The sequence below is a fragment of the Cucurbita pepo genome, chromosome 2 (genome assembly GCF_057944985.1).
Source record: "Cucurbita pepo subsp. pepo isolate OVF chromosome 2, ASM5794498v1, whole genome shotgun sequence".
NCBI lineage: Eukaryota > Viridiplantae > Streptophyta > Magnoliopsida > Cucurbitales > Cucurbitaceae > Cucurbita > Cucurbita pepo.
In genome coordinates this window covers 2,113,023-2,128,269 of record NC_141799.1, presented here as the reverse complement: position 1 = coordinate 2,128,269, position 15,247 = coordinate 2,113,023, and the positions used below count along the sequence as shown (strand labels likewise).

Below are 15,247 nucleotides of genomic sequence, written 5' to 3'. Positions count from 1 at the left end.
GTGGATTTTTTTGTGCCCCCAATGGGTACATGCAGTGTGAATACAGTTACGTGGAAAAAACTGCAAATGCTACGTCGACCGTCCCTTTGCCGTACGATTGGAACCATTCGTATTTCGATGAAAATTAATTTTAATTTCACTCCTAAATTTTTAAAGCTTATTTTCTATATTATTTTCCAAAATATAAAATATTCAAATTAAACCATAACTAAAATAGTTTTTTTTTTTTAGTTTATGAATTAAAATAAATATTTTAAAATCTAACCAATAAATATTTAGATTAAATTATATGTATAAATAAATAATTAAAGTAAGGTTATGATTGTTGGGGTGAGTCCAAATTGGCTAATTTAGGAAATTATCATAAGTTTATAAGTAAAGAATACTATCTTCATTCATATGAGGCATTTTTGGGAAGCACAAAGCAAAGCCATGAGAGCTGATACTCAAAGTGTAAATATCATATCATTGTGAAGAGGCGTGATTCAAAAAATTGTGACCTTCGAAGGTGTAGTAAAAAATGACTGTGAAGAGTCTCATACTACCAAACGTCGTTAAAAGTAGTAATTAGAATGTAATCTCTGTCTCCGACTCTATTTAGGTAACGAAGAGCAATTTTTTCCCACTATCTCTCCATTCCCGAGCATCGCACCCCATTTGAGGTGGGTCATCGAACCTCCATGTTAAATAGATATATCTACTATCGAGTTATATTAGATAAATTTATTGTAGTATAACTAAAAAACCAAATTTTAAAAATGCTAACTTAGGACAACAAATAAAATTAATTATATTTTATTTTAAACTTTATTATATATATATTAATAGATAGTACAAAACTAAATGGTAGAGTTTAATTTATATAGAAAAATATTAAAATCCATAATAATTAAAAAATTGGAAATAATTAATTAAAAGCTTTGAATATACGAGAGGTTTGAAAAGGCAAGAAGGATTAAAATAAATAAATAAATAAATAAATAAATAAATAAAGTAATTTTAGTTTATTGACAAATGTCGCGTGGAACTGACCGCAACAAAATAAAAGTCGATCGCATGGTTTAGTTTCAAGTTTCAACTTAGTTTGTTCATCGTCTGCCCCTTCCTCTGGAGTTTCTGTGCCGAGATTGGAGCCACCATGGCGATCTCAAAGCTCGCCACACTATTAATTTTTCTAGCCCTAGTTTTCACGCACGGCTGCGCCGATGTATCGGTTGATGGAGAAGTGGAAAATATAGTTGAAGTCGTTAGATCGGATGATTCCGATCTTTCTATTTTGAAGATCGAACTGCAAGAGCTTAAGTCCAAGATCCAAACGCTTGGTTAGATATCGATTATCCTTGGCTCTAGATATCGTCTCTCAAGAGTTCTAATTGTTTTGTTTGATTTCGGGGAAGCATTAGCTTAGAAAAAGGGGGTGGGAAATCTAATTGCATGGGGAATTTGACCAGTTCTTACGAGTATACTTTTAATATTAGTGGATCGACAATTTGATATAATCTCGAATGGGCTAGATTAAAAACGGCATTGCGATTTTCATTATTCTGTACCAGAAAGCTAGATTTATCGTGAAGTTTTTTTTTTCTTCAAGTTTTCAATAGTAAGGTATGGGAATTTTAGAATTTTCTGGTTTCTCATTGTGCGGTGTTCTATTCTATTTTACCTAGAAAACTGGGTTCCATTTCGTTTTAATTACCTGCATGCCGGGAGATTAGCGACTGTTTGTTGGATTGATAATTAATATGGGAATAAAAATAGAATATCGAATTGTACGTTAATTTTCACACTGGTAAGTATCAAACAATGCACTGGATGATGGATGAATATTGCTTTTTCATACTTTTTCTTAACTTTTCGGGGAGACTTCTCAATTTCTAAATTGGTGTCCTGTTGTTTCTTTTTTGGTGTCCTGTTGTTTCTTTTTTGGTGTCCTGTTGTTTCTTTTTTGGTGCCGACACTTGACTTTACCCGGCTTTACCCAATGCTGAAGAATCCAACCTTGATGAAAAAAACCAAGAATTGAAGAGGAAGGATGAGGTATTAGCTCAGAAGGAAAAGATCATTAGCGCCAAGCTAGATAGCATTTCATTGCTTGAAAGCGAGATTGCTTCTCTCCAGGTTTGTGGCAGCAGCAGTTTAGGCTTTTACTATGTCTTTAAGGATGGTGAAATTCTCATCCGTCCATACATCATTGATCTTTCTGCTATAATTGTCTCTAAAAAACCATATGTTATGCTTCACTCAAATGTTGAAATTTTTTAGTCTATTATTGTGCTAAGAAAAAAGAGAAACTAGACGCTGAGGAGCAGGTTGGGAAGGCGTATGCACGTGCTCATGAATTAGAAAGACAGGCAAGAAATGAAATGCCATACTTTTTATTTTTTATTTTTAAAGTCACTGTCTTCCTTTTTGTATGATTTACCACCCTTATGCAGGTCGATGATCTCAAAAGGCAATCGGAGATACTGAACGGGGAGAAAGAATCCTGGGAAACTCTAGCAAATGAAGCCGAGAAGAAAACGAATGAAGCCAGTTTAAAATTGAAGAATGTAAGAAATTATTTCACTAGTTTCTTCTCCTACACTGCTGGTCTTTCAGGTTGATGGTTTTCTTATTGCTTCAATACGTAGCATCATGATAATAATTTTATTTGGCATGTTTTTTACTGTAACAGTTCCAGAAGATTCATGAAGAACAGAAGACTAGAATTCGTGTAACTGAACAGGCTCTTGAAGTGTCTAAGGTACTTCATAATGCATCTGAGTGTTATTAATCTAGACTCCTGATAGTGCTATTTTGTTACACACACATTTATTTTTAATTTTAATTGTAGGAAGAGATGATGAAGGCAAAGTTTGAGGCTGCTTCGAAAATTAAAGAATTGACAGAGGTAATGTGTTTGGATAATGTAGAGTGGTGAATGTTATTTTAGATAAAGTTCCAGTTGTGAGGGTGACGCTAACTTTTATTTCGCCATCAGGTTCATGGTGCGTGGCTGCCGCCTTGGCTTGCTACACATTATGGCCATTTTCAGGTAATGCTCTAGTATTTTGCCCCACACCCTAACTTTTATTCCTCTTTATTCTGAAGCTTTATCTCTTTGCAGTTTTTTATCACAACACGCTGGAATGAGCATGCAAAACCTGCAATTGATGTAGTAATTGAGAAGGTACTATTGTATAACTTCACTTCCTGCTAATTATTTTGTGAAGAAAAAAAATGAACCGGTGGCATTCTTTCTTTCCCCTTCGCTTCTTTTTGTTCTTTAAATTCACTGGGTCGGGGTCAAGTTTTAGAATCAGATTATGTCTTCTGGCCCCTGGGATCTTTATGAGTTGAGATAGTTAGTGCTTATCGAGACTGTAAATAAATTAAATTTGTTGGTTGGTTGTGCTCCCTTTTTTTCTTTCTTTTCACACACACACACACACACACACACATATATATATATATATATATATATTGTTACTAGTAAGCCTATTTTTATTTTCAGGCTATTGTATGCTCTAGTGAATTAATCAACTACTCATGTTCTCAATTTTCTGCAGGCTTTGGATAAGGCAGCACAAGCAGAAAAATGGGCTGAACCCCATGTTAAAACAGTGAAAGCAGTAAGCTTTAAGTTTTTATTTTCTATTTTTTTGTGCTTCGATCTCTTAGAAATTGAAAATTTGACCCGGTATCTCGTCTAATGACGGTCTGTACTTCAATTCTCTAGTATCGTAATTCAATAGTTCAGCACGTAAAAGTTCTTATATTCTACTATACACGATCGTATTATGCAATATTGTTGCTTCTCATTCTTTACTAAGGTTCTTTCCTTCCATGATGCTCAATCTAGAGAGAGCTCTGTAATAATCAGAAAGCACTTCAACACTCCATGACATTGCTTGCAGAAATATATCCCGGCTGTGAAGGAAAGATGGTTGGTTGTAAAAACAAATGTTAAACCACATGTCGAGACTTTAACCACAAAAACTGTTGAATTTTACAAGACGTCAAAGAGTGTGATAACTCCTTATGCAGTTAAATCAAAAGAAGCTATTGGTCCGTACTATCTGGTATGTTGTCTATACTGTATTCACTTTTTTCCCTAAATAAAAATAGCTACCATTCACTAGAGAACGTTTCTCTCCTCTCTCTCGTTTGGTGACAGGAAGTTAAGAAGTTCAGCAAGCCATATGTTGATCAGGTAGCTACTGTTACAAAACCTCATGTTGAAAAGGTTAGGGTGGTATTGAAGCCCTATACGAAGAAATTAGTTCATGCATCTGGAAAATTTCTAGAATCTGCGGCTGTATACCATCAAAAGGTACATTTCATGCATTCTTCTCCTCTTTACAAATTGTATAGGATTGTAGTAGCTGATTTGCTTGCTTGCTATGAAGCACGGACACGGATACGTCTGGACACATGTTCGACACGCCAAACTATCTGTCCATGTTTATTTATTCTTTTTTAGTTTCAGACATGGTGGACACTTGTTGGACATGCTGGGATAAATTTTTAACAAAAAGAGACCCATCCTATTTATTTTTAGCCTAAGTTTGAATCTCCTTCTAAGTTTAATTTGTAATCAATATAAAGCATTAAGAACACATAAAACCAAAAACCCTCTCTATTTTCTGCTTCTGCAGATCACGAAAAAGCAACAACCACCATACCACCAGCCTTGTTTTGTTCATGCCCACTCACTGCAAAAAAATTTGTGCTTTTTAGTAGAGTACCTTTGATATTTTTATGTTAAATTCACATATATCGTAAAAGAAAAAAAAAGTATCCCCAATGTGTCTGTGTCCTAGTTTTTTTAGAAATTGACGTATCGCCCTGGCCCTGGCTCATGTCTGTGTTCATGCTTCTTAGCTGGCTTGTGTACGTTAAAGTGCCTGTGTTATTGTCTGGTATGTATTCTATCCCTTGAGTCTCTGAGTTGTGTTTCCACTCCTAGTCCTTCTTGCTACCGCTACTAAGGTTTTGTTCGATTGTTTTACGGTTGGTGAGGAACTATGGAACGAAACTGATATGGAATAAAAGATTTGCCCTTATTTTCTAGACATTTACCTTTCCTTCCATTCCATCATCTAGACTAACTGTCAGCTACAATATATTATCATCAGTTGTTGAATTGCTCGAAGTGTTCAGCTGGAAATATACAATCTCCCCTCTTAACATGTTGATTGTGATTCGTTCAAATTAGACTGGGCAATCTGTTCAACCATATTTATCCTTTTCTTGAGAGGAAATAAGAATTATTTTTTAAGTGAGCTATTATTTGGTTTTTTAAGGTTCAAGGTACTGTTAAAGAGACTCTTCATAAACACGAATTGATCAGGCCCCTCGCAACTAGAGAGTTGGAATGGTTTGCGGTATGCATTTTATGTTCCTCAACATGACATAGTTTTTCATTTTTTCCTCCCAAACCTCTCAATACTTCTCACATTGAATTCCAATGAAAATGCTGCAGGCTTCTGCTATATTGGCTCTTCCTATTATTCTGCTGTTCAACATATGCTCTGCCATTTTCTGGTCAGTATTATACATACAGTTTTATGTCAACACAAGTGCAGCTGCTCGTCTTCCATTGATTCAGTTCTCTCTCACGTGTGTAATACTGAAGTTTTCTGATCACTTGCAGGAAAAAACCAAAGAAACCTGCTCGAAACGCAAACGTCCACCATGCACGTCGTAAGGGTAAAAGAGGACATCCTGACAAGTAGAAGAGCGTCGTTGCTAAATTTTAAAGTAATGTTCTCCATATAGCACAACCTTAGTCATCTGAATCTGTTTGTTTGGCCCTCGATTGTTTGCCGATGCCATTCGAACGGGCAGCTATGGTGGTTCTTGAGTGCCACCTTGGCCATAAACTAATAATTATTTAAAATTTTCCTTTAAAAAGTCCTGCAGCATATTCTTTCATCTTTTGTGATAGCATTTTAGACTCCTTAGGTTATCATGAGATAGTCAGAGCCTATAGCCCATACAAGTTGATGTAGGATAGTATGTTGCGTAATTTTATTCGAGTCGTTTTCATTTTTCTCCCAACAACGAACTCTTAGATTAAACACATGTAACATTATTTCCCTATATGAAAAATTGCACTTATTTTGATTCCCGTTCCATGTCTTTGATCTATAAGGTTATTTCGCTGGCTTCTTTTTTTTTCCCTTTTCCTTTCTAATTGTCGGATTGACAGATTTGCTAAACTGTCAACTTCTGTTGTCGAACGTTAAAACATCATATCTTCGATCAAAACGCTTAAAAATCATATCCTCACTACGAAAAAGGTTAGGCCAAATTGTTGCATGGTTGCATCAGATGGCCCCTGTTTTCAGCTTTAATACTTCATAACCCAGAAATCATTTCCTTTTGTTAAGCCTTCTTCCCCCTTCAGATTATAAACATCTTTACTAGATTTGATCAATCCTCACTACCCAAGAGCGTTAATATGGCTGAATTCTTTTTGTTTTTCATATTTTTGTCCAAACCCTGTTCTTCATGCTCGAAACAGAGAAAAGTGTTGTATAGATTTTATATGATACGAAATAAAACTTCAAATGATGTACTCCATTAAATTTAAGTTCGAGAATGTCGTTCGAAGGCCGAAATGGTTTAAGATAATAGGAAATTAAGGATAATTTTGTAAAAGAGAACATTTTAAGTTCGAGAATGTCGTTCAAGGCTGAAATGGTTTAAGATAATAGGAAATTAAGGATAATTTTGTAGAAGAGTACATTTTGCCCTAAAAGCTTTCACATTTGAAGTTGTATGTGTATAAGTTTTTAGATTCTAAACCTTGTCTCTAAAAACTTAGGTTAAAAGTACATTGTGTATGTTCTGCACCAAAAAATACCAAGTGGAACTTCTAAAAGGAATCCCATCTGCCAAAATTTCTAATTATATCTAAACCTTGATCAAAAGGGTGGCAGAAAATATAATAAAAATGCTTCCAGAGAAACTTAATTTTTCTACCTCAAGGTAAAACTCTAAATAAAGATGATTTAAAACCGCTTTACTTGATGTCTCTTACTCTATACAGTAACAACAAATTGTGCACCAAAACTAGTTAGGTGTTAATTATCATCAAAACCTACAGAGAAGCCCATGGATAAATAGTGACCCTCTCAAATACTTACTTCCGGTTCAATGTTTAGAACAAATACTTGGAAGGATGCAAGATTCATCTAAACTCACCCATTATAGAGGCATCGGTATAGATCATCGACCATGTCTCCACATGCAGCTGTCTTTTGATTCCAAAGCCTCAGAATTTACCAAAAAGTTTCATCTTATCAAGTTCCTCCAAAAGCTAGGACCCTCGTCTAACCGATTTCCTCTCGTCTCTGCCAGAAGATGATCGTATCAATTCACTCATTCAACGAACACAGAACCGGGCATAATATATAGAAACAATGTCTTTTGGTTTAACGAAAACAGTTAATTTTTAAGAAAAAGTTGACATTTGAATAAGGTGGAGAGGTTTACCAATGTACAATGTCCAATTAATCCACTTTGATAACTTGCAAGAGCAAGAAAATTTAAGTCTATCACCACTGGTACTTGCAAGAGTGAGGTACTCCCATGATTCAAAATGTGCTAGATCAAAAGGATTTCTCGCATGGTTGAAAATACTTGCCAAATATAGCATCGGTGAGGCCAACGGAGCTCATCTAAATTTCAGCTTGCTCTTGAATTTTCTCAACTCCTCTTCTTGTTGCTAGAAGTAAATAGAGCCAAAATACAAGTTAAAAAGACAGCAAACTCAATGATAACATTGCACCATTTAAGTTCAATAGAACGAAATCGACCTTGAACAACTTTTTCCAGGTGAGTTGTGATCTTTCTTGCAGTAAACACCATTCCATGGCCATATCATATTCTACCGTATTCGGCTGAGAACAATGCGAGGTTGATACAGCTTCTTTCTGGGCAGTAACCAAAAAGCACGGGAGAATGAATAGGGAGATAAGTGTAATCGGCTAGTTCAGAGAAAAAGACGCACATTACCATCTCACGTTGCATTAGATGCCTTAGCTTATCAATACTGTGATGCCCAAAATACGTTTGTTTCTTTAACTGGAGATGAGGAGTTGCAAAGCTACCAACAAGAGCACTGCAATTTTTTTTAAGGAAAAATGTTAGCTGGGAAAATATATTCAGTGTGCATAGACCTTAGAAGTAGGCAGGGACTCGATTAGGGTGGGGTGGGGGTGAAACCTATTATCTTTAAACTTCTTCTATCTGCCAAAGCAAACACGTACAACTTCAAAATGTATGCAGCAATATAGAAAGAAGGTGAATGGGAAAATTAAATGAAGTATGACAAAGAACTATCAAATTGTTACTGCCACTATGAAATTAGAAACTGTCAACCACCCATCTAATGGCACCTCAAAGCCCAAGAACTGGCATGTTAAACTAGTCAAGAGGGCCAAATGCTTCGGACAGAGGACCCATGGAATAAAGTAGATGATTTGAAAGTAACCGCACTAGAGACTACACTGAATGTAAACTTACTTCCCATTAGCAAGCAATAAGCAACCTTCATCTAGTTTTCTAACCACTTTCTCTGCTGCTTCCTTAGTTTTAAATACAATATAAGCTTGACCTGCAAAATAATATGGGCAAAAGAATTCTCAAAGAACTAATAACGACGATAGAATTTGGAAAGAAATCAGACATTTCATCATGATAATATGGAACAGGAGTTGGGAAAACATCCTAAACTCACACCTATGTGAGGCATAGAATTTGCAGTACGCTGAATCATCTTAGCAGTGCAACTCTCGTTGAAGGCATGCCAGACAATATCCTGGAATATTGTACGGGAAATAAAAGGAAGGACAATCTGACTTAGTTGTATGATCCCATATAGAATAATTGGTTAAATTATAGAAAATACCCTTAAACAGAAGTTTCAAAAAAATCCTTGATCTTTCAAAAACATTGGATGGAAAATGTTCAATAATACCCCTAAACTTTCAAAAGTTTAAAAAATACTCGGACCTCTCAAAAAAGTTCGAAAATACCTTTTCTTGGATGGAAGATGGTCATTTAAATAATACCCTTTACCTTTAAAAAAAAAATTGAAATACTCTTAGTAAAAAATGTTTCTATCTTCTTCCTCTCTAGGCAGAATCTTAGTCTATGAAAATTAATGAGAATAATGAGAATGAACAAATAATTAGCATTTAAAAAGTTGTAGTAATAATTTGACTAAATAAGTTCAAAAATCCCAAAACCCAAAATCCATAACCATAACCCTCCCTCTTCAAAGACAAAAAAGAAGGCTAAATTGTTGTTGGGATGGGGTTGAAAGCCTAAATGTGGGGATTCAGGTAGGGATTTGTTCAACTCTTTGAAGTACAAGGATACTTTATCATCATCTTACTTTGTGGAATTGAGTTCTCTCTCGAGTATGTTTAAAAGTCAGCTACTCTAAAGCTTGAATTTGACATCAAATTGTGGACATAAAAAATAAATTATCGATGATCCACCTATTGCTTCCATCTAGAGGTTTTTCGTTTTTCATTGCACCAAAATTAACACTCAAATTTGAAGTTCATTTGTGACTATGTTTGCTTTAAATTTCACCAAAATTAACACTCAAATTTGAAGTTCATTTGTGACTATGTTTGCTTTAAATTTTTGAGTTTCCATTAGTAATAGTTAATGTAGCATTAAACTAAGAAACTTAACTGAAAAATACTAGCTACGTAAGTTAGTGCACAATGACTTTCTATGAGTTGGTGTTCCGTACAATTATTTAATGCATTATCGTAAGTGTATGGGCCAAGTTTTAATAGTGTAAGAATGTCAAAAGTACGTATTGTCCACAAGAATGGTGTTCAAGTTCACTAAATTACCACTAATATAATCACCTATTCTGTTTAGATAAAGAAATAGAAAGATGAATAAGATAAAAAGATGGAGAACTATCAAAAGCGAGATATTAGAGAGTTGATTTCACCAATCAGGCCAATGATTCAATCAATTAAAAAAAAACAAGATTGACATCCAAGTTATCTACAAGTTAGGAAGACAGATGTAAAAACGGTCTCTTACAAGCACAATTAAATGTCAATGAGCTTAATAAACTTTAACGTTTTTCATCCAAAACTTAAAAGATAAGGGTATTTTTTGACATTTTGAAAGGTCAAGGGTATTGTGAAACTTTTAAAGTCAAGAGTATTATTGAAACAAAACTATAAAAGAGTTTTCCTTCCAAAACTTAACGATAAGGACTTTTTTAAGGTTTTTGAAAAATCGAAGGTATTTTTTGAACTTTTTAAATTTTCGGGTGTTATTGAAACAGTACCCATAGTTTAGAGGTATTTTCTATCATTTTATTTGTGGTAATTAAACTAGTCTGGAAAAGAAAATAATAATACAATACAGTAGCACATCACATCAAATAATCAAAGCAAAGAAGCTATTATTACCTCCACTTCACCTGAAGTGTAAGCAGGATCAAAATTCTGAATTAGGACAAGTGTTCCTTGCTCATGCGCATTCTTCATTCTTTCTTCCCACGGCTGGCATAAAGATGATCAGTTTAATTGGTTAAGAATAATTACAATTAAACCTTAGAAGTTTAAGATAAGCTCGTCTCAAGAACTGACCATGTAAATGGGATCTTATTAGGTACAAAAATAGGAAACTTCTCATCAATATATTGAAAAGAGATGCCAAAATGAGAAAGCCTCAACCGAATTAATGGAAGATAAGAATAATTACCATCAAACCTTAGAAATATTAAGATAAGCGCATATCAAGAACTGACCATGTAAAAAGGATTTTTTTAGGTACAGATATAGGAAACTATCCGTCAATATATCAAAAGAGACAAATGAGAAGAAAGCCTAAACTGAATTAATGGAAGCCTACAAAAGGCTCTTTTACTTAGCTGAAACATTTGGCTAGTTGTAAATACGGAAAAAAAAAGGTGTAGTTTGCATCATCGACCAATACGGGCTAAAAAAATTTATCCATGATAACTTCTTTTTGGATATGAAGCAGGTCCAGCCCCTTCTGTCAACACCTACTGGTTAAAGGTATATCCTGTCTCATTTTGAGATCCTAAGTCTTACTGCTCTAAATCCGGACTTTGATGGAGAGAATCTAGCCTACAATTTGAACGGAATTACTCTTAGTTCTTGTCACCTTTTCACAACCTTCAAATCACCTGTCTTCTTAAACTTCATTCTCCTTACTTTTCCAATAAAAAAGAAAAGGGAGTACAAGCCTAGAATCAAGGCTATTTAAACTCCAAAACTGGAAATAAATAGAATAAGCAAATGAATGAGTAGAAACAGCAGAAAAGACAAATGAATCCCTTGGAGTGACTTGTAGTTTAAAAAAGATTTATATAAAACCAAAGGATCTGACATTACAAATCTAATAATAAAAATGATATTTTACCAAAGAGTGAAAGATTGACTTACAAGTCCCTTGAACCATCTGCTTCTATCCTGTCCAATTGATGAAAAACATAACGATCAGAACCTTAAAGACTATCTCAAATAGAATTATTGTATCAAAATACACAAGAAGACATATCAGGCCATTGTAAAAGGATCCATATTCCACTACAGTTTCATAATAATATCCCAATATGAACATGGAGCTTTTGACAATATGGATTTGAGTTGGAGAAGGGAGACATTAGCATTATTTCCAGTCATTAATAACAAATAATATGTGACCGAAATGTGGTGCTTCAATGCATGAACAACATGAGGTAACTATCATGTGTGCCATTCCATATTACATATCGGCTAATTCTAGACGTCAAAACCCAAAAGACCAAATGGATCATACTATTTAAGTACCCAATTTTTAATGATAAACTGATCTTCTTTCACAAGTGCATAAAAAATATAAATAAATAAATAAAGTCCAATCACAAGCTACGCAAATAGTAAAAAAAAATGAAACAACAAAACTAGAATACAACTTACAGCGTCTGGCCTTCTAGTAACTTCCACAATTTGACCATCTATTTTGCAGTCTGCAACTGAAGGCTTTAGGTTCTTGCCAATAGAAACCTTTGTTGGCTTCTCATCTAGTTTGGGCTTCTTGATTAGGCTGTCTTTTGTTCCATGAGAATCTTTTACATTTTTGGTCCTGGAAGCATCTTCAGAAACATGAATCTTGGGTGAGGAAGCCCGCGTATCACCACTACTGCGATTGAGGCCAGGCTTTTGAATGTCATTTTTGGTCTTTCCCAGAGATAAATGAACAAAACTATCTAGCTTTGCCTTCTTCGCTGGTCTATGTTCAACTTCAGAGGAGTCCCTCGGACTTTTAACTCTACCTTCAACATCCTTAGGTAGCGCATCTTTACCGGGTGTCTTATTATAATCAATTTTAAGCTTCAAAGAGACCTTATCATCTAAGATGTTTTTGTGTTTGCTACTAGTATTAGCCATTCCGTTTCCTCCATTACTCACGCATACACCAGACTTCTCTTCATTGGAGGATTTCTCTATGGACAGAGAAGCCTTCAAATCAACATTATCCTCTGTGGACTTCTCGACAGTGCTGTCATTAGTCTTCAAAGTTGACTCTCCATTAGAAGTGTTCCATCCAGAAAGATCTTCTGATTCAGTATTTACAATTGCATCCTTCTCGGCCCTCTTAACATCTTTTGAAGTATCTACTTTATTGAGTAAAAATTTAACTGCGATGGAGGAAGAAAATCAGTTTTGAGATCAGATTATAACAAACCAACCAAAGGTCGAACTATTGTGAAATTGTTATGGAAAACTGAATCAAACCTTCTACTCCAGCAATTTTTTCACATATCTCATTGCAGACCTCTAGTTTTCCAACATCAAATGTACGACAAAATACAAAATCAGCCTTTTTGAGTGCTTCATCTGAAGGTCGTGGATTTCTGCTATCATTTGAATAACAGAGAACGTTGCACTTTCCAGCAATTACTTCCTGGTTTGAGACACAAAATATATGGAAATAAATTATTAAAAAAAATAACAAACGCACAGTCTCCATCACACAGAATCCCTTCCTTCAACAAACTCATTTTCAAAGTGGAAGGTGCACTCCAAGACAACAAGCTTCTTAAAGGCCTAAAGCCAAGAGGTGACAAAAATGAGTTGCTCAAGTGGAGTGAGGCACAGTTAATGAAATAGGAAATAAAAATCATTATTAATAGTTTTGTGTAAAAAACAATATATATAAAAATACTCTACATGAAAATTGGCCCAAAAGAGCAGTAAAGAAACACCCAAAGACTCATTTAGACAAAGGACGGTTGAACCCAAAATTAAACGACAAAGAATCCTCATAATGAATAAAGATCGTAGTCACAAGGGCAAACATAGACGAGGAAAAATGATAGACAAGGAAAGGACAACCACGAGGGCTATCATACGAGGAGAATAATAATAAGCTGTAGAACCACCTTTCATAGGCATACAAGGAGAATCTAATCAGTGAGTATTAATGAGGGAATAGGCGCTGAAAGGTGATTCGTACAAGAAGTATTGAGAAGTGTTACTCAAAGCCACAAGAGATGAAGGTTGAGAAAAATCCTACCATGCCCATATGCTTGCCAACCATCACTTGAGTGAGCTATAATTCCATCTAAACTAACTAGTTTCATAATTTTTACCAATGACGTGCAAGTACCAAGTCAACTTGTTCGACATACAAGGCAGATGAATCGAGAGAGAGAGAGAGAGAGTACATTGCCATGGAATGGTAAAGCTACAAGCAAATAATTACCAGAGAATTAACATTGGCAAGGCCAACACCATCACCGGATGCCAAAAATAATTCATTGTCCCTCGTGTCTTCGGCTCCAAGATAATTAAGAATCTCACAAGGTCGAAAAAACCAAAGAATTTTTACTTTCTTCGTCTTATCTGGATTCTGCCAGATTTTAAGAATCTTGCCAATATAAGGTTCTGGTTCACCCTCCTTGTATAGGTAAACAGAGTCATATAGAAAATATTCTACACCATCATAAGTAAAAGATTCATAAAAGGACACGTCCTTCTTCTTCCCACCAATTCCTTTCCTTTTGCCCCATTGAAATTCAACTTTCTCCTCTTGTTCTGTTTCTACCATAATACCAAAGCGGATCTCCTCCAAGAATAAATGCAGCTGGAGCCAAAGAAAATAACACATTATTTTATAGATTCACAAATTTAAAAGGAATATCAATACGAAGTAACACCGATTAACCATGTTTTCAGATAATTTAACAATTGTGACTAGTAGATAATGCATACATACACAAAAACATGCCACATTGATTAGTTGAATAGAGTAGAAGATACAAAACAATAACATAGAAAATCATAAAATTGCAGAAGATACAAAACAAGCTACTTCAGATTCAATTTTGTTTGAACCATACCCTGAGATCAAGAGAAACTAATTTCACTTGAACAAACAGAAATTCGAAGTCCTAGCCAAGGAAAGACCGATAATCCAGTACTCGACCATGTACTGAAAAATAAAAGTAAAATTTCCAAAGCTTCAAATCCATGGCCGAATGTTTCTTTCATCACATAGAACACAGAAACCAGCGCGACATTCATTTAAGAACTCCAGTACTAGTCTAATCCCTAACTTCAAAATCAATCAAGCATGGCAGAGCGATAATGTATGAAGATTTTCACAAATTTAGAAACAGAATCATCTTAACACCTGAAAGAGACCATGAAAGGTGAAAGAGATTATCCGGCGATCACTGAAGATTTAAGTATGGAAGGGGCTCGACCCACAAGAGATCGAAATTTGGAGGGAAAATAACAGATACGTAAACCCACTCGAGCAGTAACACCCTGCTTAAAGCCCTAGTCCCAAACGCGCGGCGAGGCTCCACCTCTGGTTCCGCTAACCGGCGTTTGAGCGCGTGCGGCGCGTGTGACATTAGCTTGAAAATTCCCTCAATTGGAATGAACAGAAAATTAGGGCTTGTGGACCTCCTCCGAAAAACTTGGGCCTGCAATTTTCTAATGCTTTTCAAAATTAAATAATAATAATAATAATAAGGGGAAAACTTGTAGCTATTTTGGGATGAGATATATATTTAAACTATAAATATCACATTAAATTTCCCAATATTCAATTTTAATCTAAATCTTAAAAGTTGTTATATTGAGTTTTTTTTTTTTTTTTTTTTTTTTTTTTTTTTGATATGTGAGACATAAAAAATCTAATAAAATCAAATTTAAGTTTTATTGAAAATACAAGAAATAACCGAGAAAACCAAAAG

General features: G+C 34.9%; 2 protein-coding genes across 4 annotated transcripts; one reads left to right on the top strand and one right to left on the bottom strand.

Moving 5' to 3' along the window:
* Positions 1–1,062: 1,062 nt before the first annotated feature.
* LOC111788181 (uncharacterized) lies at positions 1,063–6,112 on the top strand. Its single transcript, XM_023668433.2, has 14 exons — positions 1,063–1,322; positions 1,991–2,118; positions 2,280–2,351; positions 2,436–2,549; positions 2,675–2,743; positions 2,834–2,890; positions 2,981–3,034; positions 3,107–3,169; positions 3,549–3,611; positions 3,897–4,061; positions 4,157–4,312; positions 5,286–5,366; positions 5,465–5,526; positions 5,636–6,112. Exons 1-14 carry the CDS (start codon positions 1,139–1,141, stop codon positions 5,715–5,717), a joined length of 1,350 nt encoding a protein of 449 aa, XP_023524201.2. The 5' UTR covers positions 1,063–1,138; the 3' UTR covers positions 5,718–6,112.
* Positions 6,113–6,994: 882 nt separating this feature from the next.
* LOC111788138 (protein ANTI-SILENCING 1) lies at positions 6,995–14,963 on the bottom strand. 3 transcript variants are annotated; one of them, XM_023668358.2, is made up of 12 exons: positions 14,600–14,963; positions 13,747–14,127; positions 12,777–12,945; positions 11,958–12,679; positions 11,442–11,468; positions 10,440–10,532; positions 8,731–8,809; positions 8,515–8,605; positions 8,005–8,110; positions 7,806–7,922; positions 7,483–7,714; positions 6,995–7,340 (listed from the first exon to the last, which is right to left on the bottom strand). In XM_023668358.2, exons 2-11 carry the CDS (start codon positions 14,089–14,091, stop codon positions 7,664–7,666), a joined length of 1,800 nt encoding a protein of 599 aa, XP_023524126.2. In that variant the 5' UTR covers positions 14,092–14,127; positions 14,600–14,963; the 3' UTR covers positions 6,995–7,340; positions 7,483–7,663. The 3 variants fall into 3 exon arrangements, with proteins under 3 accessions (XP_023524126.2, XP_023524125.2, XP_023524127.2); XM_023668357.2 differs by having other exon boundaries at positions 14,677–14,962; XM_023668359.2 differs by lacking the exon at positions 14,600–14,963 and adding an exon at positions 14,384–14,550.
* Positions 14,964–15,247: the final 284 nt, after the last annotated feature.

Coding starts and splice junctions, on each gene's coding strand:
- LOC111788181 (XM_023668433.2), top strand. CDS start 1,139: ATGGCGATCTCAAAGCTCGCCACACTATTAATTTTTCTAGCCCTAGTT. Junction 2,119..2,279: donor GCGAGATTGCTTCTCTCCAG/GTTTGTGGCAGC, acceptor TATTGTGCTAAG/AAAAAAGAGAAACTAGACGC. Junction 5,527..5,635: donor ATATGCTCTGCCATTTTCTG/GTCAGTATTATA, acceptor GATCACTTGCAG/GAAAAAACCAAAGAAACCTG.
- LOC111788138 (XM_023668358.2), bottom strand. CDS start 14,091: ATGGTAGAAACAGAACAAGAGGAGAAAGTTGAATTTCAATGGGGCAAA. Junction 11,469..11,957: donor TTACTAGAAGGCCAGACGCT/GTAAGTTGTATT, acceptor TCAATTGGACAG/GATAGAAGCAGATGGTTCAA. Junction 7,715..7,805: donor CCTGGAAAAAGTTGTTCAAG/GTCGATTTCGTT, acceptor ATTTACTTCTAG/CAACAAGAAGAGGAGTTGAG.